A 26,035-nucleotide genomic window follows, 5' to 3' on the forward strand; every position below is an offset into this window, starting at 1 on the left:
AGTGTGCCTGGGATGGCCAGGCATATGCATTTTTAAAGAGGTCTACAACTGATAATGATCACTAAGGGAACACTAAGGAAAAAGCAGGTTGAGAGGGAGGTAGAAAAACAGAGAATCAAGTTGTTTGGGGAATATCTAGTTTTATTCCCCTAACGGACTTCCAACCGGAGATGTCAAGTGGTGAGGTGTATTGAAGTGAGGGGGGAGTTCAGGATTGGAGACGTAAAATTAGGAGTCATTTTAAATAAATATTTAAAGCTTCGACTAGATGAGATCCATCTAAGGAGTAAGTGTAAATAGAAGGTCTGAGGATTGAGGCCTGGGACATTCCATATTCAGAGGTCAAGAAAAAGAAAAAAATCCTGCCAAGGAAACCAAGACATACCAGCCAGGGAGATGAGAAGAAAATAAATCAAGTATGGAATATCAGAAGTTAACTGAAGAACATGTTTCAAGAAAGGAGTGATCAAGTATAGTAATAATAATGTTGAGAAGTTCAAGTGAGGGAATAAACTACTTGACATCTAAATCCCTTCCCGTACTGACCTTTTATTATCATCATTCTACCTTTTGCCTAAAAGCCTTCAGGGTCCTAAAACTCACCCCTGATTGCCAATATCCATTATAACCAACTAACGAAATCAGAATAAATCATTAGCGAAAATATGTCATGTGACATAACGCAGGTACATGTGAATCAGAACTTGAACCTATATAACTAAAGGTATACTAAAATTTTCCATTTACTGAATGAATAATCTAGAGCAAAAGTTATTAACATTTTCCCCCTGTTTTGAAATAACAAATCTCTTTGAAAATCCAAGATATTCCAGGGGTAAGGGTGATGCATAGGGGGGAGTATATTTATGTCACAAATTTTATACACATAAAAATACTTTTGCATATAACTGTCATATATTCACAGACTCCATGAAACTATTCTGGAGACATTAGGTTAAGAGTCCCTGATTTAATACAATACTTATTTATTCTACTATGCTAATAAGAAGATCCTGATTTGTACATTTGAAATAAGTACTCCAAAAGAACAAAATATTGGTTGTGAACAAAAAGTGAAGTTTGAATTTTATGAATTAAGCTATACTTCTATCATAATAAATAACTTCAAGGGTAATAAAAAGAAACTTAAATAAATTATACTTACCACTAACATTTTCAGTTAAAATAAGGTGAAAGACCTGAGCAAATGCATCAACATCTTTATGCAGCCATATGTCAGAAAGACAAGCATCCATTTCCTTTATTAACCATGGTTCAAGGCAATTCATATCTTTTTCTGTCTTTAAAAAGAAGCAAAGATTATAAATTACTTAACAGCTTAACCTTTGCTTGCAGAGAACATGAGATGGCCATAACCGCCACAAGAACTACTAACCATTCGGTATTACAGCAAATGCTTTGACATAAAAGTTTCTCATCTCATCACAAACATAATCACTCACAACATTGTATCTTGTTTTCACATTCATCTTTTATCTGAGAATGAGCCTGTCAACAAAGGAGTATGATACAGTCACAATATTAACTGTGCTTCTGACAGAATGTTGCTAAATGTACCCATATATCAGTGGTCTTATGTCCCAATTGCACAACAGAGGAAACATCACCTGGAGCTTTTCAACACCGAAGCCACGTCCCACCCCAGAGCAAGTACTTCAAAATCTCTGGGATGGAGGCCAGATTCCATAGGACTTTAAAAGTTCCTGGGCTTCCCTGGTGGCGCAGTGGTTGAGAATCTGCCTGCTAATGCAGGGAATACGGGTTCGAGCCCTGGTCTGGGAAGATCCCACATGCCGCGGAGCAGCTGGGCCCGTGAGCCACAATTACTGAGCCTGCGCATCTGGAGTCTGTGCTCCCAACAAGAGAGGCCACGATAGTGAGAGGCCCGCGCATAGCGATGAAGAGTGGCCCCCACTTGCCGCAACTACAGAAAGCCCTCGCACAGAAATGAAGACCCAGCACAGCCATAAATAAATAAATAAATAATTAAAAGTTCCTTAGGGGGGCTTCCCTGGTGGCGCAGTGGTTGAGAATCTGCCTGCTAATGCAGGGGACACGGGTTCGAGCCCTGGTCTGGGAAGATCCCACATGCCACGGAGCAACTAGGCCCGTGAGCCACAATTACTGAGCCTGCGCGTCTGGAGCCTGTGCTCCGGAACAAGAGAGGCCGCAATAGTGAGAGGCCCGCGCACCGCGATGAAGAGTGGCCCCGCTTGCCACAACTAGAGAAAGCCCTCGCACAGAAACAAAGACCCAACACAGCCAAAATTAAATAAATAAATAAAAAAGCTTCTTTCCTTCTGCCCCATTTAAAAAAAAAAAAAATGCTATCCTATTTAAAAAAAAAAAAAAAAAAAAAAGTTCCTTAGGGGATGTTAATGTGCAGCCAGGCTTAAGAATCACTAATTAAGGGACTTCCCTGGTGGCACAGTGGTTAAGAATCAGCCTGCCAACGCAGGGGACACGGGTTCAAGCCCTGGTCTGGGAAGATCCTACATGCCGCGGAGCAACTAAGCCCATGCGCCACAACTACTGAGCCTGTGCTCTGGAGCCCGCGAGGCACAACAACTGAGCCCACATGCCACAACTACTGAAGCCCGCACGCCTAGAGCCTGTGCTCCACAACAAAGAGAAGCCACCACAATGAGAAGCCCGCGCACCACAAAACAAAGAGTAGCCCCCACTCGCCGCAACTAGAGAAAGCCCACACGCAGCAATGAAGACCCAATGCAGCCAAAAATAAACAAATAATTAAAAGAAAAAAATCACGAATTTAAATGGTCAAAATGCTGTTCACTGAACCAAATGGATGTTCCCTGCACTAAATAACAATTTTTAAACATTCTTTAAAAGTACACATTCTTTAAAACTATAGTTCATTTGGATGCATCAGAACTTTAAACACTGGGAGAAAACTGCAAGCATATCTGCATTATGTAGCTTCTCATGCTCAAAAGAGTTTAATTCTTTTTCTAAAAAGTGCATAGTCCCAGCCATCTCACTAATCACCAATGCTTTTTTAAGAATTCTAAACCAGAATCAAAGACCAGAAGGGACCTAGGAAATACACTGGTTCCAGTTTTCAAACAGACTCCAAGGAATCCAAAGTAGCAGAAGCCCCACTTAGGGGTGGGGATGGAGAGTGATGGATGAGCAGGCAGTATTTCTACAAAATATTTCATTTGTAAAAGATATTGTAGCAAAATAGAAGGGAGAAAAGCAGAAGAGAAAAAGAAACTGAGGTCTATAGTGGGTAATTGATTTTACAGAGTCACATGGCTTTGTGGTAGAAACATCAGTCTTGATTACTTGCCCTAATACCAACAGGCTTTTCTCAGTTTTTTCCTAACTTAGCTTATCTTGCATTGCTTAGCTCATAGGTTCTTAAACTTTTGAGATGATAAAATATCTAGCAATAATAATGTATGTATATATACATAATATCTACAACTATTTTCTTCACAAAATTTATAGAAAATATTGAAATAATTTTAACTCAGAATGAAACAATAAAAGATGTTGCATTATTTGAAAAAATAAGTGTATAGAAAATTATTCTGAAAAATGTGTTGTAGTCTAAGATAAACTAAGGGAATTATGCCTTAATAATGTAATAAAAAATATAATCTCATAAAACGTTCTTTAAATTACACAATTTTCACTCAAAATAGCAGTGTGAAACCACTGAGGTCTTACCAACTGACTGAAGACGGCATCACCACCATCATCCAATAAATCATATTCTTCAGTCACATTTGGGACAGCTCTCTGTCTCTGAGATTCAGGCTTGAAAGTATTCTCTTGAGCTGAGTACCATTCTGTAAGTGTGGTTTGTTGTCTTTCCTCTAAATTAATTACCAAAGAAAATAAGTAGATAAATTCTTTGCTTTTTGAAATATATTTCTTTGTTTAAAAAAATTAAGTGAAACTGAAAATACCTAAAAGTTGGCCTTATTTTAAAGTTACTTTTTAAAAATATATTAATTAGGAACATTCAATAAAATGTGTTACGCTGAACCAAAAGGAGACATGAAACTGCTTTATAAAACCTCATCTATTCATCTACTAGTAGGAAGTTTACTTCTAAATAAGGACATAATTTAATGAACAGTATTTTAGCCATATAACAAATACTGTTTAAATCAATGACTAATATTCATATAGCACTTTGTAGAAAATCATTTATTGAATTTCTACCACCATGCTAGCTGTTTGAGACACAAGTTATATTCAATTTCCATCTTCAAAAGTTTTGAGAGCCAGAAGTTTTATAATTTACATATTAGTGATTCAGCACTGCACTGTGACACAGGCATTGCTAATTGCTTTTTTCAAGTGAAGAATCCAAAGAAGTTAAGATTATTTGTCCAAGGTTATACTAATTAAACAAAGGAATCAAAGCTTGAAGCCAAGTCTTCCATCATGAATAATGTAGTTAAAAGTAAGCAAAAGGAACTTAACCTTAATTCATAAGCTGAGCTATAGTATAAATCATAAGAGATGTATTAATAGGCAAGTCATGTTAAATTCAAAGTACTGATGCAATTCATAACAATATCAAGATGTGAAAAACTCAACAATTATACCAAAGGTGAGCCTGTTATTACTCATATGCTACTCTTTTCACTCCCTCACCCACTCCCCACTCCCACTCTGTAACACATGCTGGGGACAGCCAGCTCAAATCTTCTGCCTCCTTAAAATAGTGGTTGAATATTTGGATACAGACACACTCAGCCTCCTCATCTCTGGCATCCCCTTTCAATTCCTCCCTATAGATTATAACTTCTGGACATAAACCAGAATGTAGAACATCCATATGGGACAGTATTCTAATATAATATTCTACAACTATACACAGAGAGAAACACTTTCAAGTGTCCTTGTATCTGCATAGTATAAGACTGGAGTACTCCAAAAAGTCAATATCAATAGTAATTTTCTTTTATATTTGTTTGATAAAAAGCTTACCTCGTTGTTTTTCCTTTTTGTATTTTAACATTTCTCTGTTTGTGTATCCAGTAGTTCTTAAAATGTCTTCCAGAAACATTTCTTTTACTTCAAATGGTCTTCCCTGTACTAAATAGGAATTTTTTTAAACAGTCAATTTGCATCTTAGAGATAATTCACGTAAAAACATGAGATTCTCAAATTAATAAATCTAAGTATTAATCCAAGGCAATTCCATAGGTCAAGTGATCCTCATATTATCCTTTAAATATAACTCTGATCTATATTTTAGACAACTGTTCATTTGCATGTTTTTTTCTAGTGTTTACTATTTACTTGATTGTTTGGCATCATGCTAGGCACTAGGAATATAAATGGTAAGCAGAAACAGAGTTCCTCCTGCTCTCTTGAAGCTTGAAGCTTGCAATCTAGCAGGGGAATCTGACACTAATCCAATAATCCAAAACATCAATGTAAAAATAAAGTTGTAAAAAGTTCTATGAGAGAGAAGTACAAGATACCATGACAGTACATAATAGGGGAATTTGAAGGAATCAAGAAAAGCATCCTCACTGCGAAAAATGAGAACCAAGAGAAGGGGGTGAACAAAATGACTAAGCTACGCAGAGAGGAAAGAGTATACTATGAAGAAAAAAACAGTATGTACAAAGCCCCTGTGGTGGGAAAGAGTATGATGTTCTCAAGGAACTAAAAGGCCAAGGGCAAGCTAGTTGGAACATGATGTGAAGAGGGGTGTGAAGAAGGGATTGTAGTTCAAGATGAGGCAGAAGAAATAGATAAGCCTTATTAAGGGTTTAGGTCTTTATTCTGAAGTAAAGGTTGTTCAAAGTTTCAAACTCATAAGAGTATTTAACATCATCAAAATTCCACTTCAGAAATCTGGCTGAAAATTCCACGTTGGCTGCAACATGGGGAACGGATTTAAAAGAAAGCAGAGTGGATGAAACAGACCAAGCAGGAGCAATTACAACAGTTCAGGCTGAAGAGGACAATAACCTGAAAATGGAAGGAGACAGACAGACTCTAGATAGATGGGAAGTAAAATCCACAGAACTCAGCATTAGATTAGATATGGAAGAATGATAAGGAAGTGTCAACCACAGTTCTTGAAAGTCTGGCTTACAAAACTCAATGGATAATGTTGTCATTTTCTGAGGCTGACAAGGAAAGCTAAAAGAAAAACAGGTTGGCTTGTGGGAACTGGGGTTTGGTTTTAGACATGTCAAATGTTAGGTGCCAAAATGACCTTCAATTAGCAGATGCATAAATTTTATGTGCCTTACCACCCAGTAATATTATGAGCAAAAAGACTTACAGGTTTGTGACTTAGGTGATTAGGTCAATGGTATGATTAACCAAAACAGGCAACACAAGAGAAGCGGATTTTTTAGAAAGGATTAAGTATTCAGTTTGGGCGTATTAGAGGTGAACTGCTTATAAGCAACCAAGTCCAAAGCTCTGGAGAACAGTGTGAACTGGGAAATAAAGATTCAGAAGTCATCAGTGCAAGAGAAAGTAGAAGCCAAGGGCAAGAATGAGATCTTCCAGGAAAACTAACTGTGCACCCCCAGTACCTAGTAGAGAACAGCATAGAGCAGGAAAGAGAGAAAAAGCAAAGAAATCAAAGGAGGAAGGGAAAGGGAAGGGGATGGGGAAGGGCGGGGAAGGGCAGGGAAGGGAAGGGAGGGGAAGGAGGAAAGGGAAGGGGAGGGAAGGGAGGAAGAGAAAAAAAAATGGATCATGAGAAAAATCCTCAAAAATATCAATATTTAAGCACCATGCAAAGGAAGGGAAGCCCACAGAGGAGACCAAGAAAGTACAGGCTGTAATACAGAATGAGACTTAGGAGGTAGTTCTGGCAAATAAATTATGGGATACGAGCATTTCACAAAAAAGGGTAACGATTATGAGAAATATATGGAAAATATAAGTAAGATTTTTATGTAAAATTAAATCAGTTTCAAAACAATACTGGTAAGAATGCACAAATGAATAGCCCCATAAACTGCAGAAATGTGAATCATTTCAGCCTCTTGAAAAAGTAAAATGGCAAAACCATCTTACTGTTAAAATTAAAAATAGATACATTCTTTTACTCAACAATTTCACTTTCAGGAATCTATCCTTAGAAATAAGAGCACCAATATATAAGAATATATGTAGAAGGATGCTCATAACAACGATGTTTATAAGTAGGGGAAAGGGAGAATCCAGGACCAATCTAATGTCCAAATATTAAGAAATGGTTAAATAAATCATGGTACATTTATATTAGGAAATATAAAAGCAGCTTTTCAATATAATGAACTACATCTAGAGCTACTAAACTGGAGAACTGTTCATGATATACTGTCATATGAATAAAGTAAATTGCAAAACATTGTATATGGCATGTGCCCATTTATGTAAAAACCATTTTCTATAAACCCAATATATATGTATATATTTACATATGTTGTATGAGCATGGACAAGGTGAGACAGGATATACACTAGGCTTCAACATCAAGTAATCTCAGGGAAGAAAAGATATGAAATGAAAAGAAGACAGGTGACTGTGAACTTTTTCCCTGAATGTTTGTACTATTTCACTGAGGTAAACACATACAACTTTTTCAATTTTTGAGGAGGAAATTAATAATTTTTTTAAAGATTGGTGGAAAAACCAGATTTGATTAAAGGATAAGGACAAAAGTTAAATGGCAACATATTTATAAGTACATGGGAAGTAAACATGGGTGTATAGACTACTCTTTGAAAGAGTCTAGCAATAAAGGCAAAGCTATAGGACAGAATTTAAAGGGTAATACAAAATAAAGCATATCTCCTTTTAAGACTAGAGAACTGGCTCACTACACAATACCAAAGAGTTGTAGATGGAAAAAGAGAGGATGAAAATATATAGAGATGACTGATTAAGCATATCTCAGAGAAAACATAAACGGATGCTCTATACATCAGAACATTCCCCAATTTCTATTATAATAAATAAAATCAAGCCAAAAATGTATTCTTTCATAAAAATCCTAGAAGAAATCTGACAGTTTAACTTACTGTATGTCACTGGACAACTCCCGAAATATCTCATAAAAAGATTTACATCTAAGGCAGCACTAGAAAGAATTAGTTTCAAAGTTGGGTGCTTCTGCAACAAATCTCTTAACTTTGTAAGTAAAAAATCACTAAATCGATCCCTTTCATGTACTTCATCCTGCAGTAAACAAAAACAAAATCATGGAACAGTTAAAACATAAAAATAACTAAAGTCTTTAAAATTATGGAACTACTGGGTTTCACACTAATTCAAGTTAAATATGGACACAGCCAATTAGTGAAAATTTTGTATTATGGACAATTTAGAAATAATCAGACATTAACGACCTACTATGGGTAACAAAACACTGCCCTTTTTCCCACAAAAACTACAACAAATGCTGAATTAGTGGAGTCTAATTTAATGTAATTTTAATAAATACAAAATCTATTTTAATATGCTCCCGTTAGCATCAGAACCAGGTGCGTCCTGTGGTTTGAATGCACAGAACTAATAAGTTTCCAAAAGCTGCTCTATCACAACCTTATAAAACTTAATCTAAGTTTTCTGACACAAACTGGATAAAAGCTTAGAATTCTTTAATAAGGTGGTAATTCATCTACTTATTTCATCAGCAGCTAGTTAATTTAGCAGCTTAACCATGAAGTTAAATGACTTTAAAGTATGCCTCTAAGATTTGGAAGAGAAATCAGATGACTAAGCACAGAGAAAAAAGAAAACTTTCACCATTCTGGAGAACTCTTAAAATACATGTGCCATTTTCATATATAAAAAGCACTTTTTAAAAAACTATCTACTTATTTTATTCTCACTCACAAAACCTGATGGTAAGAATATCTTTATTTAATATAAAATATTTATTTCTAACAATTATGGACAATAAAAAGTAACTTGAGGGACTTCCATGGTGGTCCAGTGCTAAAGAATCCACCTTACAATGCAAGGGACACGGGTTCGATCCCTGGTCAGGGACCTAAGATCCCACATGCTGCAGGGCAACTAAGCCCACACGCCACAACTACTGAGCTCCTGTGCCTCAACTAGAGCCCACATGCTCTGGAACCCGCATGCCACAACTACAGAGTCCACGTGCCCTGGAGCCTGCACGCCACAACTAGAGAAGAGAAAACCTGCAGGCCACAACTGGAGAGAAGCCTGCTCCACAACGAAAGATCCTGCATGTCTCAACGAAGATCCTGCGTACTGCAACTAAGACCCTAAGACCCGACACAGCCAAAAATAAATAAAATAAATAAATAAATAATAAATAAATCTTTAAAAATAAAAATAAAAAATAAAAGTTAAAAAAAAAGTAACTTGATTAGAATAGCCTGTTTTAAAAAAATTGGTCCTCATTTATATCCTATTCTAAAAATTTAATTAGATATTTAAATTTAAATATTCTTACCACAATAACATGTGTCACAGTTGACAATGAACTATCTCCTGCCATCAGAGTACGAAGCAGTACCCCATTGGTGCAAAATGTCAGAAGTGTCTTTGGAGAAACCCTTTTTAAAAAATCAAAATAAATTTCACAATTACAAATCTTTTATGTAATTAAAACAAGGTCATATATTAAATGCTAGTGTCCTTTGTACTTTAATAAGTGTTACTAATATAACAGTGTACTAGTATATATGTTTTATTAGCAAAGTTATGTGAAATATGTATTTTATGCCTGATAATCTCACAAATTTATTATTACTAACAGCCTTTTATTAATTTAGTAATTATTTTGTTAAAGAACTTAAATAGATATTTTTTAAAGATCTTAAACATTTTTTACTTGGGGGAAAAAAGTATATCATAAATGAGATTCGCTTTTTGAATCACTATATCCAAATAACTGTGAGCAAACAAATGGTACTACTTCTCAAGAAGGTACTACTAGCACTACTACTACTACTACTAATAATAATCAATTCATTCACTAACATTTACTGAGTGCTTACTATAAACTTCACATCAAACCTGTGCTCTAGATGCTTTCATTAGCCGCATTTTATAGATGAGGAAACTAAGACTCAAAGAGGCGAAATAACTTGCACTTTATCATGAAACTATGAAACAGGATTTCTATCTGTGGCCCAAACTCTTTTTCAAGCTATTTATTTATTCAAAACCTCACTAAGTTTAGACATGAGCTCAATGTCCTATTATAAACTTACTTGGAGCAAAATGATCATCTAACTTTTCAACTAACACATGCTCTATATTTAGTGAAATATAAATATTTAGTCTTTTCTAAGAATGATAAAAAGCTACAGGTGGATTGTCTTTACCTGCTTTCTAAACGGATCTGGTACCCAATTGTCTGACCAATCCTTTCTCTTCTCTCTGCAGCAACTCTTTCAGCCACAGCAATAGCTGCTAATCGTCTTGGTTGAGTACAAAATATACGGCAGGGGATACCATTTTTAAAGCAATCATCTAAAAGGAACTGAGGAATCTGAAACAAATTTTAAAGTACTATAAGATAACATAATTGTATATCCAGAAAATCCATGTCAATCAACTGAAAAACCATCAGAACTAAAAAAAGTTATGTAACATGTCCAAACATAAAATAATCATAAAACCAACAACTTTCATGTAACTGTTAATAATCAGCTAAAAAACGTAATTTAAAAAGATCTTGTTCACAATAGAAACTAAAACTAAAACACTTAAAAACAAAATCATAAAGAAATAGTTAAGGTTTACATGAAAAAGATTATAAAACACTACAGAAAAACCATTATGAAACACTACTGAAAAACATAAAAGATGGGAATATACTAGAAAAATATGACATATTCCTGGATAGGAATAATCAGTATTACAAAAATGTCAATTCTCCCCAAGTTATCCTATAAAGTCAATAAAACAACAATCAAAATTCCATTGGACTTTTTTAAATAGTGAAAAATATAAAGAAGCCAGAAATAGCCTAATACCAGGATTGCAGACACTTTTCTATAATTAAATTTAAACAGGTCAGAAAAATTTTAAATAAAAAGTAAAAGTCTTCCCCACCCATACCACTACCAATAGTCCTCTCCATGAAAGTAACCACTGTTAAGTTTCTTATAAACTCGTTTGGGGAAAAAAAAAGTTTATACAACTTAAATTATTTGTGTATATAAACAGGTTTTTATTCACACAAAGTCATTATTATACTTAATGTTTGTAATTTGCAGATGTCACTTAATAACATATCAGATCTACCTAATCCATTTTAATAGCTGCACATTCCATCTTATGGATGTGCTATAATTTAACAAATATGACTATACATTAAGTAATTTCCAGTTTGTTTAGGCTTGTTATTTTTGATGCTGTTGCTTACTATTATAAAGAATGCTGCAGTGAACATCTATCTTCACATACTTATGCAAAGACAAATATATGTGGAATCAAAGAGCATATAAATTTAAATTTTCATAGAAAAATTATCAATCTGCCCTTCAAAACAATTTATACTTTTACCAACAGAGCAGAAGACGCTGTTTTCCCAACACCTATGCAAATGCTGGATTTCATCAATTTTTAAATTTCAGCCAATTTAATAGTTGAAAAATATAATTATTGTTTTGATTTCATTTCTTTAACTATGAGTGAAAAGGACATCTTTTCATGCATGTCTTACCCTCCAGGATTTTTTAAACTTGACCAGTTCATCCGGAAGCATAAATGCAAACAAACTGCTAAGAAATATCTAAAAAGAGAAGCTAATAAAGAGGAATATTATGCTACATACTGTAAAACTACAAAATGCAAAAAGTGAGAACTTGGTGTAGGAACAGATAATTAAAAATACATAACAAATATTCCAGAAATATACCCAGGTACTATAGAAATTTAGTATTTGATCAAAAGTAGTATCTCAATACATGCACCCCAATGTTCACAGCAGCACTATTTACAACAGCCAAGACATGTAAGCAACCTAAGTGTCCATCCACAGATGAATGGATAAAGATGTGGTGGGTATACACACACACACATACACATATATATAAACACACACACATACATACACACACACACATATGTACACAATGGAATATTACTCAGCCATAAAAAAAAGACTGAAATGTTGTCATTTGCAGCAATATGGATGGACCTAGAGAATATCATACTAAGTCAGACAGAGAAAGACAAATATTATATGATATCACTTATATGTGGAATCTAAAAAATAATACAAATGGGTCTATTTACAAAACAGAAACAGACTCAAAGACATAGCAAACAAGCATAAGGTTACCAAAGGGAAAAGGGAAGGAGGGATAAGTTAGGAGTATGGGATGCATAGATACACACTACATAAAATAGATAAGCAACAAGGATGTACTATATAACACAGGGAACAATATTCGATATCTTGTAATAACCTATTATGAAAAATAATCTGAAAATAATTATATATATATATATAACTGAATCACTTTGCTGTACACCTGAAACTAACACAATATTGTAAATCAACTACACTTCAACTTTTAAAAAGTAGTATCTTAAAATCGGGGGAAGGGATTATTAAATGAAAATTGTATTGGAACACTAGATACTAACATAAGGAAAAAAGTTAGATTCCTACCTGATATGACACAATAAATAAACTCCAGATGGATTTTTAAAACTACAAATATAAAAGTATTAGAATAAAATATTTGTAGGAAAATGTTTTTTAATCTTGGGGTAGAAAATGATTTTCTGAGCATGGCATGAAGCCCTAAAAAAAGACTGACAGATTTGACTATTTATAAAAATGTAAAACTACTAATCAAGATACCATAAGCAAAGCTAAAAAAGCAACCAAAAAATTGGGAGAAATTGTTTTTAAGATATCTAACACATAACAGCCATGCATCCATAATGTACAAAGCACTATTAAAAATAAATCCAAAATGATTAAACCTAAAGAAAAATAAGATATAAATAAGTACCTCACAGAATATAAATAGATAATAAGCAAACGAAAAGATACTCAACTAAGAATCAGAGAAATGCAAATTAAAACATTATTTTTTGCTTATCAGATTGATAAAGGTAAAAAAAAAATTATATCCATTGTTGCCTAAGTTTTAGAGAAATGGGAACTTTCAATACATTCAGTACTATTTTAATACGATAACTCTTTTTTGAATTAACAGACAGTAACTAGTTAATCTAGCTACTAAAATTTTAAATGCAATATTTTTGATCCAGCATTTCCACTTCTAGGAATTTATCCTATTAAAACATTCCCACAAATTAGAAAAGAAATATTAGGATGCAATATAATAAAGTAAGTACAGAGTAAGAATCCTGCTCTGCCACTTCCTAGTTATGTGAATTTGGGTAGATTAACATCTGTAAGTTTTAGTTTTTATTCCTCATCTGTAAAAAGAGATAATAACAAGCCTACATATCTTGGGTTAATAAGAGGTTTAATTAAGATAACTGTTGTAAAACTTCAGCACGCAGTAAACAGTCATTTATTTTATCACTGTTATTACAAAAATGCTCAGGAATGCTACTCAATTGTTTAAAAAATGAGGTCTATCGCTAGGTACTGACACAGAAAAATATCCAGTATCTATTAAGTGAAAAAGGCAAGATGCAAAGCGTATACATATTATTCCATGTTTGTTTTAAAAATAATCTATATCAATACTGTAAAGAGAATAAAAACAAAACAAACAATCCCCCCAAAAAACCCAGAAACACATACTCCAAGTTTCTGACAATAAACCAGGGAAAGAGCAGGGGGCAAGAGAACTAGAAATCTTTCACTTTCCATAATATTTTCTATAATGTTTGAATTTTATATAATGAACATGAATAATGAATATGAACATTCAAAAGGCAAATAATTTCCTCATGCTACCAAAGGAAAGATGAAAATGTCTAACGATATTAACTTCAAACTATGTCATATTTGTATTTCATAGGACAGGAACATTAGTAATTTTACTTGAACTCCTTGAACAAGATACAATTATTTCTTAGGTTTAAACCCATTTAGATTAATAGTTTCTTTTGAAAAACAAAGAGAATAATATTTAATTCCTAACTAAATTCTCCAGATCTTTTTTCATACCTAGTAAAATGATACACATAATTGTGAAAATAGACATCCATAATTCCAGTATGCAAATATCCTTAGGAAGAACACTCAAATAATTTAAATAAAACCATATTTGTTATATTTTATCAAAACTTTCATAATCTCTATTTGATATAATTAAAATGGCTACAATTAACATCTACTGGCAAAACTTTCTAATACTAAAACAATTATAACAATCTAAGACATCTGAACAGATTCTTTGGCATGACTCCATGGAATTTCACTTAATCATAACCATGTTGAAGAAAAATCTTATACATTGTCTTCATATAAAAATTTCATCACGTTTGTAATTAGTTTTATAGGCTCAAGTTTTAGGTATAAAGAGTTATACTTCTGTGAAAATGATTAAGTCCCACAAGTAAATAACTGGTAAATTTTATAGTCAACCTCTCCTACCACCTTGCCTTATTTATTTGACTAACTTTATGAAACCAACCAATATAAGCATAGGAAATCTTAAGCAATTGTCAAAAGCAAATTTATTTGTCCATAAAAGAAAAGAAGAAAATGTAACATTATACTCACTATTCTATCTGCACCTCAATCAAAAGCAAAGTAATTTTACTGTTTCAACATGCTAACATGTTAAAGAACATAAACAAGAAAAGGTCATATCATCGTACCATGCTTACTTCCAACCTTGTCAGCCTATGAGTGAAACTTCATAACAATGATGTACTATGATTCTAAACATCCAAGTCAAACATGTCATATTAATCTCACTTTATGTTAACTCTGTATTAACACTTCTTGTTGTTATCAATATTACTTTTAATTTAGCTGCTACGTAAAAACACTATGCTAGGCACTTCACAGACATTATCTCTAAACCCCACCTTGAATGGTAGCAATTGTTAGTACCATTTTATAAATGAGGACTCTGGCTTCAAGAGTTACAAGTCTAGCCTAAAATTTCACATTCAATAAATGTGAGAGCTGGAATCTGAACTGAAGGTCAAAGTCCATTTTCCTTTCATGATACCAAATCACAACCTCACCTCTGTTTAAATAAAGCCCTTATGTACTAATTTAAAAATAAATATTTTTAAATATTACCTTTCTACAAATTCTCAAAATGTACTTCCAGTAATAATTTATTTCTGAAATAACCATTAAAATAAACAAAAGTTCCTTTTTCGTTTTTTGTTAAAATACATGTAGTGTAAATTTGATATAAAACTACCACGAGATAAAATAATTTTTTCTTCTATAAACAACAAAGAAGAAACAAACCTGTGTAGTCTTTCCAGACCCAGTTTCTCCTACAATCAAAACTACTTTATTTTCCTTAATTATTTTAACAATTTCTTCTTGTTTCTCAAACACTGGCAGAGACTGCCTGAAAGAATCAAATTCAGATTCTCCTCTTTTCACTGGAATCTGAGGTATGCCATTGTTGAGTCGCCCACTTGTCTTGCTCATTTCCCGGTTTTCTTTGAAAATAAATAAGAGAACAAAAAAATTTATGATCAACAATAAAAAGAGTTAAAAAACAAAAATAAGTAATTTCTAATGTAATTCCTTTCAAGTGTTTCTTCCCTACTCAGTCTAAAGTTAAAAAGCAATGCCTCAGCTGTTGTACTGCCACACAATATTCTTAGAGAATATGTTACACATTTTTATATCAATTAGAAGGCAAATTTCCCAAAAGTATTTCTGGTGCTCAATGTTTAAAACTGAACAAAAGTCAATCATTCAAAAATCATTAAAAATAAAACCCAATTCTGATATCCTAAAATAATTTTCAGGCTTGTTTCTATCAATTATAACACAGAAAATTATAATTTTAGAGTAGGAAACAATGTATATTATACTTATAAATTCTGTTACATACAATATGAAAACACATATGAAAAATAAAAAACCCTCTATGCTTAAAGTTAGCATGTAAGATTATGTGATCAAACAGAATAATATGTGTAAATATAAGGTCCTAATGCTTAACAAATCTCCTAATTGTGCATTTTAGCCAACATCTACATTTAAGCAGATAGGAATACAAAAGTCATGATGTGTTTATACTCTTCACATAACTCAAAATATTTTTATGTGCATGTATTTTTAAAACTCCTTGATAGCTAGCACCATGCATTTCCACATTCTGCAAACGTACTCCACCAATAGAAATTATGCAGGTTCTTTCACTGGAGATAATAAAAGAAATAACTTTCTCATTAGAAAAGTTATTTTTCCAAATAGTAAAATTACTTCATTTTATAACCTAAATATATTTATTTATCTACCTTTGAGCAAGTTAATGTACTGAAGACTCTGTCCTGTCTCTTCCCAGAAGCTAAAGTCCCAATTCAAAATCCCACTCATTAGTGTGTCACGGCAGCATAACATAGGAAAGTTCAGATTTTGGAGTCACATCCCAGCTTTGTGGTTTACTGGCTGGTTGAGTGGCCTTGAACAAATTTAACTTCTCTGAGCCCCAGTTTCTTCACCTGTGAAATAGGGGAAATTCTTACCTTGCAAGGGTTGCTATGAGGCTCTATGTAGAGTTTAGTATACTGTCTAGCACACAATAAGTGCTCAATAAATGTTTAGCTATTACTGTAACACTTTACAAAAAACCCTGTCTAACTTAATGACATGCCTTAACACTGCATTTCATTCCAAAATCTTCACAACTCTTAATCATTTCTAACCAACTATTCAAATTGAGAAATCATATTTCATGTTAGTTTTTAAAAATAAATTTTAAGTGGAAAAAGAACAGTCAAGAAATAATAGGATAAACAAGGAAGCTCCCCAGAAAATACATACCAGCTTCAACTGCAAACACATTTCCTCTTTCTGTTTTAGGCAGAAGTTCAGTACGCTCTTTATTGGTGACAGGAAATCTTTGAATTAGGCTCCTAACAGCATGTTTTGTATTATGAGTCAAATTACAGGTCATCATTGCATGAGCTGTTTCTGATCCATCTTTCTTCTTCACAGTTAGGTATCTACTTGCTCCCTTTCTGAATATTAATAAAAATCATTTATTTACTATATATAGTCAATTTGTTCACATATGATATATGACTACTTAGAAAACATGTCTCAAGCAAAACACTGAAAAAGATCAAAATGCTTTGGGATAAGATGCTGGAAATCCCAGAAAATTCAGTAAAGAGGAATTTAGTACTAAAGTGGCCACAAGACCATTTTCAATTAAAATTTCAAAATGCTGCAAATCCAATTTTAAATCAGCACAAAAAAAGGCTTACTTACCCTAAGTGTTAAAGTTTGTCTTAGCAGGCTTCATGGTGGATGAAACATCACCAGTTAATACATGCTGGGAAACATATAGAGGGAGAAACTCAATTTGAACAACAGAATCTAAAATTGATAATGAAAACATTATGGTGGTCCAATGATAACAGTGGTCCAGACTAATATATCCCACTGAATGTTTCTCCAGTATGCCGGTAATGTCACACTCCCATGAAAACCTGTTAAGAAAGCCAAGTTTAGTGGCTGGACCAAAAAAACACAAATCAGCATTACTGATAAGTATTTTCAGATGTATACTGGGAAAAAAAAAAAGAAGTTTTTCAAAGCTTCTGACTCTAGCCTTCAATTATAAGGTAATGATGATTTATAACTGTTCTCAAGTTACCTGATGTAGTATATTTACTTCTTTAAATGGTCCTAATTATGTCTTTGATGACTTCTGTAGCTTCAGGAGTACTAAGTACAATGTTATACACACAGGAAGTCCTCAAATGTATTTTGAATGATTTAATAATACATGTCTATAATCTAGTACAATGTCGTACTGTAAAGAGCCTGGGTTATGAAAGCACACAGACTTGGATTTGAATCCTATCTCTACCACCTACTAGCTGTGGGACCACAAGCAAATTATTTAATAGCTCTGAGCCTAAGATGATGATGATGATGATGATAATAATAATAATAATAATAATAATAATAATAATAATAATAATAATACCTGCCTCAAAGGACTCTTCATATGATTAAATAAGATAATGTATGTAAAGGGCAGTATCTGCTACAAAGTACACACTAAATAAATGAAAGCTATTATTATAATTATAGCCAGGAAAAAAATATCATTTCTTGTACCAAAAAAAGTTACACAAAACATTTCATAAAATGTTTTGCCATTTGTTAATGCCACTATCATATTACAGAAATGAGCAACAAAGCCACAAATACAATGAAAATTATATATAGAATTTTACTAATTCTAAATTAAATTTTAGAATTTTCCTAATTCCTAAATCTAATTGAAATACTTTCAACAATATCTTCACTATAGAGTGACATGAAACTGAAGATTAACCTATACAGCTTTAGCTATCTAAGTCTTCTAAGTGAGGCTTTCAATTTACCAAGATTTTTAATTTCTGGAAACTCCTCAATGAATTATACCCTTTCTATGCCATCATCTACTCCTGAACAAGTGCTTAGTGATGCTTAAATGATGGCATAAAGATGAACTTATTAAAATTTAACTGATCTAGAAATTTTAGTCATTTTCATGGTAAATCAGAATTATTGGATTCTAGAGATGTTCTCTGTAGTAGGTTCTTTTCCCATGGACCTTTCTGAAACTTCAGTACAGTCATGATAGACTCAATCATTCATTCCCCTTCTGTTCCATGTACTTCATAAAATTTTAACTATAGAAGGCCAGAAGTGTGCTGAAATGAGCGCTAGAGAAACAGTCAGGAGGCTTGTGTTCAGCTAGTAATAATCTTTCAATTAACTAGCTATGTGATCAAAAATAAATCATTTTCCTTCTCTGACACAGAATTTTAAAACCTCTAATATTTCTATCAGCTCCAAGATGCTTTAATTTTCTCAAAAATCATCTCAGGAAAGTTTTGCTATATTTCACCTTTAATTTTCTTTTATTCATTCATTCAATCATTCATCATATATTGAGTACCTACTGTATGCCAGGCACTATGCTAGAAGCTGTGATTACAAAGTTGAGGAAAATATACTCTTTCCTCAATAAGCTCACAACAAAAATAACGGGTCAGATTGAGACTTTCCTAACATAGGTTGCCTAATAATAATTCAGCATTAATCTATAACAATAACTCATACTAAGCAAGTGTGAGTACTTAGTCATTACCATTTACAATTTACTAAATTCAGTTTGAACCCAGATGGTGGGACAGAAAGAGAATATCAACTTGATAGTTTTTACGTTTTGGTAAAAAAATTCTACTATTAGTGCTATTAGGCTATTAGTGCTCATTCCTACCCCATTCAGCACCACAGTGACACTGATATATAATTTTAAAAATTAGTGAAATTTTGGCAAAATATTCACCTCATTATTGTGTGGATGAAAACATTCAATACAGTAGAGTTGTCCCACTATGTAAACTAACACACTGAAATCTCCTCATCATGCTTTCATTCCAAGGTAACCAACACTATAATTTGATGAACATCTAGTCGTTCCCTTTACACAGCAAAATTGACTAGAAACTACCTGCACAACATGGAAAAGATGCTAGATAAATGAACTCCACAAGAATTTTTAAAAATAATAACATGCAAGCCCTATATGCCATATTTAAGTATAAAAGTAAATGGACTAAAAATACAGATAAGAACATCATAACTTCTAACTTTCAAAGGGAAAAGTAATCATGCATGTTATAATGAAGTTATGACATTTCAATAGCTTCTTCTTTTTAAAGAAAAATGATGATATAACTAATCAAATTTGATGCAATTTTAATATTAATAAATGTTTCATTTACACAGCATGTTACTGTATAATTTACCTCAAATACAACCATACACCTTGCTATTCCCCACTTTACAAACCTGAGAACAGTTTAAAAATCTGCTAAAGAGCCAAAATCTGAAATCACTGCTTAAAAAGCTCACAGCCGCCAAGGAGCTAATGCCTCTAAAAAGATAATACACATTTGTTTGATGTCTAGTATATACCTAATTTCATTTCCCTTTAATTTATACTTCCACTAAGCAGACAGATGCAAAGATCTAACTCCAAACCATTTTATCCTCAATACTGTAATACAAAATTACAAATTTATTAAAGTTTGAATCATACAAATTTGTGCTTTTTCACGATTACCTAGAAAATAATAAACCAAACGAGTTAATTTTGTCACTAAACACAATTATTTTCATGTGATGCTGTTTGTGGTAAATTTTTTTCTTTTTGTGACTTAATGGACAATAAGCAACTTAGAGATGAGCCTTATCCAATATCTCTGTCTTAACTCCTCGCAGTTCCTAAAACACTGCTATGAACTCACTGTGAAAAACAAAAATTAATTAGCTAAACATTAACTATGTTTGATTGCTGGCTCTGCCACCTGCTAGCTGTGTGATCTTGGGAAAACTATCTAATTCTCTAAGCTCGGATTGCCTCATCTGTTATACAGGCACCAGGTACTGAAAAAACAGAACCTACCATACAAGACTGTTGTGAGGATCAAATAATCTACTTAAAGCACCTAGCACAATGCCTGTTGCACAAGAGCACTTAATAAATGTTAGCTGCTGTTACTATTATTACTGCGCACTGTAGGGGTTTATTTAATGGATATCCAAAACTTCACTAACAGGGTTCATCACTTTTAACCCATTTTTCCTGTTTTAGCTAGGGGAAGAGAGGTGGAGTGCAGTATGCAATCTCCCATGGCAGGAGGTAAGGGAGGCAGTAACTCAGATCTGAAAGGGGGTCTTGTTGTAGGGTATAGCCTCCTGGTCAGGGTGAGTAGAATACCTGAATACCTATTAAGCAGCACCTTCAGCAATCACAGGATAAAAAACCTGTACTTGGAAAACCTACTTTCATACACTTTATATTTTCTCTTTCCACAAGTTTTTAACAAAGTTCATCTTGTAAATTTCTTTTTGTCTAACTTGGACTAAGAAGAATAGGAAAGAATTTTGTTTTATTCATGAACAAATTAAAGACTCAAAAAGTGTGCTCTTAGAACCAAAACACAGTGACATAGGTTGAGGAAAAACAGAACAAATTACAAGGAGGTGAAATTTTGGGTATGGGAAAACTTGACTGGAATGTCTAAGAAAACGTTAGGATATAGTGAAGAACACAAAATGGGGGTGTTACTCCAACAAGAGTATTTTTACCAAAAGATGAGCAATTATAAAGAAAATAATCAATTCAAAGTAAATTCAATTCTCTAAGAGGAGATGAAAAACAAAATCCAACACATGTGGCTTCATTTTGAAAGAAAGGAGATATAAAAAAATTAAAAAGTGATCAGAAAAAAAAAAAACTGTAAATTATCACACAGTAAGTCTGGAATCTGTTTTTAAAAACCTTGTAAGAAACTCAAAATAAACTACGGGATCACAGAATCTTAACCAACACATAGAGGTTAACTCCTTCATTTTTTACATTTAAGAAAACGGGCCTTTAAAGTTAAGGGACATGACCAAAGCTAAAGAACAAAGCAGTGAGAGACTGGGATTAGAATCCAGGTTTCTTGCCCTTTCCTCCACACCTCTCAAATAGGTATTATGGAATCATAATACCAGGCACAAAAAAAAAAACAAAAACCACACAACAGAAAGACTAACTTAACAATTATTAACTAACTTAACTATCCTAAATTAACAAAGTTAATTCTAGGAGGTTAAAAATAAAAGATCTTTACTCAAGAGTGAACAGAAAAACCCATACAAGTCAGGTACAAATTCTCATATAAATGAAAAGAAAGGATTTAAGAAATATATTCAAAGTGATTTAGTTCTTTATATATGTAAAAAGAAGGAAAGGCATTTGAAAATGACAAGGACCACTAGAAAAACATTGTACTAAGTTTGCTCAGAGATAAAAAGGGATTGGGAAAGAGCTAGGACATTTACTAAGAAGAGGATTTACGGAGCATTAGATATAGGGAGTAGGGATGAGATAATAGGTGGGGTTGCCTTGACTCCCTTAGCATCTCTTTCCTGTTTCCTTTCTGTCTCTTCAACGTTTCTTCATCCCCATTTTTTTGTCCTGATAACTTGCTCTCCCTTTCCCCCCCAGATTTTTTTTCCTCTCTGGACCATCCCTTAAAGGATCATGCTACTGAACAAAAGTAGAGGTAGTCTAGTCCAATGGACTGCTTTTCTAAGAGTAATTTCTAAAGGTCATTTCCAAGTTCACTGTTTAGAATTAAAAACCCATGTAACCACAGAAATGATGTAGCTGCAGAATAGTGCGTTTATAACAGATATTTTCTAGTGCAGGCCCATAATCTCTTATCTACTACCCTTAAATCCAAACAGCTCTGAAAAGTGGCAGACTTCTGTAAGTCTGCAGCAACTTCATTAGGCAGCAAAGCCTGGTTAAATTAACATGAAGCTATTTATGATTTTTATTTTCCTTAGTGTGAATAGTCATACATTTTTCAGCAAGAAATATAACATACTGCTAATATACCCTATTGCCTTTCTGAAATCTGAAAATCTGCATCTCAAAACATATTTGGCCCAGGTGTTTTTGGATAAAGGATTGTGGCCCTGCACCTTATTTCTGTTTTCAAGTGCAATATTTTACCTATCCAGAGGACTATAATATGGGTGGAACCTTCCCAGGATGCCAACACTGGTTTTAGTGACGTTCAAAGTGCACATGCACCTAAGCTACATCCCTTGTCTCAGTCAGTAACTGTATCATCACTATGGTGGACATTCATATGCAAGACATTCCAACCTCAGCTACTTTCACCTTAGGACCTTCTATTTAGTTATTAATATATTCACTTAATTAAGGCTTTGTTTTCCCTCTTCTTAACCTAAAAACTGGAAACTGTAATTTCATCTTTTTTTCCCCCAATCTCAGTGGTTCTCAACCAGGAGCAATTTTGCTCCCAGGGAAGATTTTGGAAATGTCTAAAGGCATTTGTGCCTGTCACAACTGGGGGTGGAAGTGTTACTGGCATGTAGTGGGTAAAGGCTAGGTATGCTACTAAACATCCTACAATGCACAAAATAGCCCTCCCCAATAAAGAATTATCCAGTCCAAAACGTCAATAGCACCAATACTAAGAACTCTATATCAATCCCATCATTCTTATTCCCAAAATGAAATAACTCCACAGAATTTTAGAGTTCTTCAATATGGATGGCTCAAATGACCTTTCCCCACTATGGATAAGTGATCTTCAAAAAATATGTATGTTTCCTCCTGTTCAGTTTTATTTAATCAGTTCTAATCATCAGATTCATGACTTGGTATGAAAAAAACAAGCATGTGTTCTAAAAGCATACCATTATAGTACAGTAGCATTAAAAGAGGTAAGTTCTGTAAATAATTGTACTTATTACTTTTAGTCCAACCATTCTTCAAGAAAAAAGTTTTGGTTTCCATAAAAGAAGAGAATACCTTTCTCAATGCAATCAACTTCAACTTTTAAACCATTCTCTTTACATCTTAAAATTTACCTTCTTCTCCCACTCTCCCCCAATCAGGGAAAACAAAAAAAGGGGGATAGTAAGAAAAGCAAAGAGCTGAGTTTGGTACAGACATGAATCAGATCATCTACACACAATATAATTAAGGATGTGAATCTAAGTAAAGCAGTAATAACTATTTAGTCAAAAACATTTCTCTTTTTTGGTAAATAATTTTTTCAATTAAGAAAACTTATCAGCTTACCCTTTACTTTTAGAAACCAAACCAAGAGACTGACTCAATCGATGAATAAAGGCTCTTTCCGTACTGGTCAAAGAAGAAGGAAATTCCATTTCTACATGGAAAAAAAACACAAAGCATCATTTGTGGATCGGCAATTTTCCTTCAAGGTACTTCAATACACATATATATTTATAAAATATGAAAAATCATATAAACATATAATCAAATTTATTATATTTTATGTGAAAAGAAGATACAAGCATTCCTAGGAGATACTGTGGGTTTGATTCCAGACCCTTGTAATAAAGCGAATATCGTAATAAAGCAAGTCATACAAATTTTTTTGGTTTCCAGGGCCTATGTTGGTTTGTTGGTTTCCAGGGCCTATGTTATGTTTACACTACACTGTAGCCTATTAAGTGTGCAATAGCATTCTGTCTTAAACAACAACGTACACACGTTAATTTAAAAATCCTTTATTGATAAAAAATGCTAACCATCATTTGACAACATGGAGTTGCCACAAACCTTCTATTTGTAAAAAAATACAGTATTTGCAAAGCACAATAAAGTGAAGTGCAATAATGAGATATGCCTGCACTAATTAACCACTGAACGTCTACCAGAATTCTGATATTAATAACATTTAAACCTAAATGTGATAAAGGACCCTGATGTTCACCAAAGATTAGTCCTCTTACTTGTGCTGAAATCTTGAGCTCCTGAAGAACATATTTTACTATCTTAACTTACTTGCTTAACCAACAAACTGTTTATTTCCTTCAAGGATGAGGTATGCTCAAGTAATATGTATGCTCAGCATCAGATTCCATTGTCTTCGCCTTCAAAAACTGCACAGAATCCCTATTTCACTGTCTCAGACTGGATATGATGCTGTATATTTCTGGGGCTTCACCTCTGTTTAATGAAAGTTCAGAATCACTCTGTCCAGGTCCTTTTTTGGGAGGAGAGGGAAGGACTCTAAGCTTCCAGAATAAGGGGTCCTCTACTTAGAGCAGCAAATCGGAATGAGCTCTCAATATACTGTACTGATCACACAGGTCAGCTGCTGGTTCTGCATTGTGTGACCCAAGACAAGTAGCTTTGCAACCTTAAGAGGTATGGAAGACGTTTCGTCTAACTGAACGAGTTTCTTTTTTTTTTTTTAAGTGTTTAGAGGGATACTTCCGGGATGTAAACAAAGCACTACATACTGCCACTGCATTTATTCGTCTGATTTCCTTCTGCTCCTCTACTTCCGAACTCAAACTAAACGTACCTCGATTAAGGCTACCACCACCTCCTTTAAAAAAAAAAAAAAAAAAAAAAAAGTAGGGGCTTAACAATACCTAAAAGTTGTGGCAAAGCTACCGAAAGGCCTCTCCCTGGGGAAAGAAATGCCTCCTGCAGTTGAGCAACCTGATTTTCGTGCCTTCGGACGAGGCAAGTGCCCCGTTACCCGGCTGATCCGCAGGACGCCACGGGGCTCTTCACATCCCCGGGCAAGGCTCAGAACTCTGGCCCCAGCCCCGCGCCCACCTCGCCCGGGCCCGGTGGACCGCCCCCGTCTCTCCTCCCTTCTGTGAGGCAGCCCCTTCCCACGAGGGGTCGGGCTTCCGGGAGGTGGGGCAGCCGGCGGGGTCCATGTCGGGAACCTCACCTCTCTGGTCCCCGTATCGGAAGCGCTCCAGAGCGATATTGACCGCGATCTTCACCTCCTCGTCTATACGAATGTCCTTCAGCCCCTTGGCCCGGCCGCCGCCCGCAAGGCCACACGGCGCCGGGCAGCTGCCGCCGCCCCTTCCAGGAGCCGACGGCCGCGGGGAGACGCTGCTCGGCCTGGACATGGCCCTGAGGAGATGTTCTCCTCGCGGTAGAGCGGCCAGGCCTGCTGGCTGACGGCCAACGACAAGGAAAGTGGGCCTCGGGGGCCTTTGCCGGGGCCAAACGGCTCCACAGGCTATCTGCGCTGGATCGGGCTCACCGGAAAACCCCCGGTGTCCACAACAGGCGATGAGGCGCCGGCGCCACTAGAGCCCCAGCCGGACGGAGAGCGCGGGCGTGATGACGTCACCGGGGCCGGCACCAGTGACGTCAGCGCGCAGGCTGTCTCTGGCATCCTGGGCGCTGCACCCCGATCTCCAGCTCCCTGTCGATCTGGTTCTCCCTGTCGTCTCCTGTCCCCACGCAACCCCCACCCCCGTCCCGAGGGGCTCTTGTTCAACCACTTATTCAGTCGCTCGCTATTTGGTTAAATCATTAATTCATTCGGTAAGCAT

The 26,035-nt window shown here is 34.6% G+C and overlaps 1 protein-coding gene across 5 annotated transcripts in view; it reads right to left on the minus strand.

Annotated features, from left to right (window-relative positions):
* Window positions 1-25,830, minus strand: part of YTHDC2 (YTH N6-methyladenosine RNA binding protein C2) — an 82,246-nt gene extending 56,416 nt beyond the window's left edge. For 3 of the 5 annotated variants that reach the window (XM_082456967.1, XM_082456968.1, XM_082456966.1), the window contains exons 1-10: window positions 25,417-25,829; window positions 23,778-23,868; window positions 16,919-17,115; window positions 15,383-15,582; window positions 10,332-10,498; window positions 9,455-9,557; window positions 8,046-8,202; window positions 4,993-5,100; window positions 3,718-3,866; window positions 1,166-1,301 (exon numbers count right to left, since the gene is read on the minus strand). In XM_082456967.1, coding sequence (XP_082313093.1) covers window positions 1,166-1,301; window positions 3,718-3,866; window positions 4,993-5,100; window positions 8,046-8,202; window positions 9,455-9,557; window positions 10,332-10,498; window positions 15,383-15,582; window positions 16,919-17,115; window positions 23,778-23,868; window positions 25,417-25,603 — 1,495 coding nt within the window. In that variant the 5' untranslated portion in view covers window positions 25,604-25,829. Of the gene's footprint in view, window positions 1-1,165; window positions 1,302-3,717; window positions 3,867-4,992; window positions 5,101-8,045; window positions 8,203-9,454; window positions 9,558-10,331; window positions 10,499-15,382; window positions 15,583-16,918; window positions 17,116-23,777; window positions 23,869-25,105; window positions 25,326-25,416 lie in introns of those variants that run through there. The other 2 variants (XR_014262230.1, XM_082456969.1) reach the window with 2 other exon arrangements.
* Between the last annotated feature and the right edge of the window lie 205 nt (window positions 25,831-26,035).

This window comes from Balaenoptera physalus, assembly GCF_965194825.1.
Source record: "Balaenoptera physalus genome assembly, chromosome: 3".
Classification (NCBI taxonomy): domain Eukaryota; kingdom Metazoa; phylum Chordata; class Mammalia; order Artiodactyla; family Balaenopteridae; genus Balaenoptera; species Balaenoptera physalus.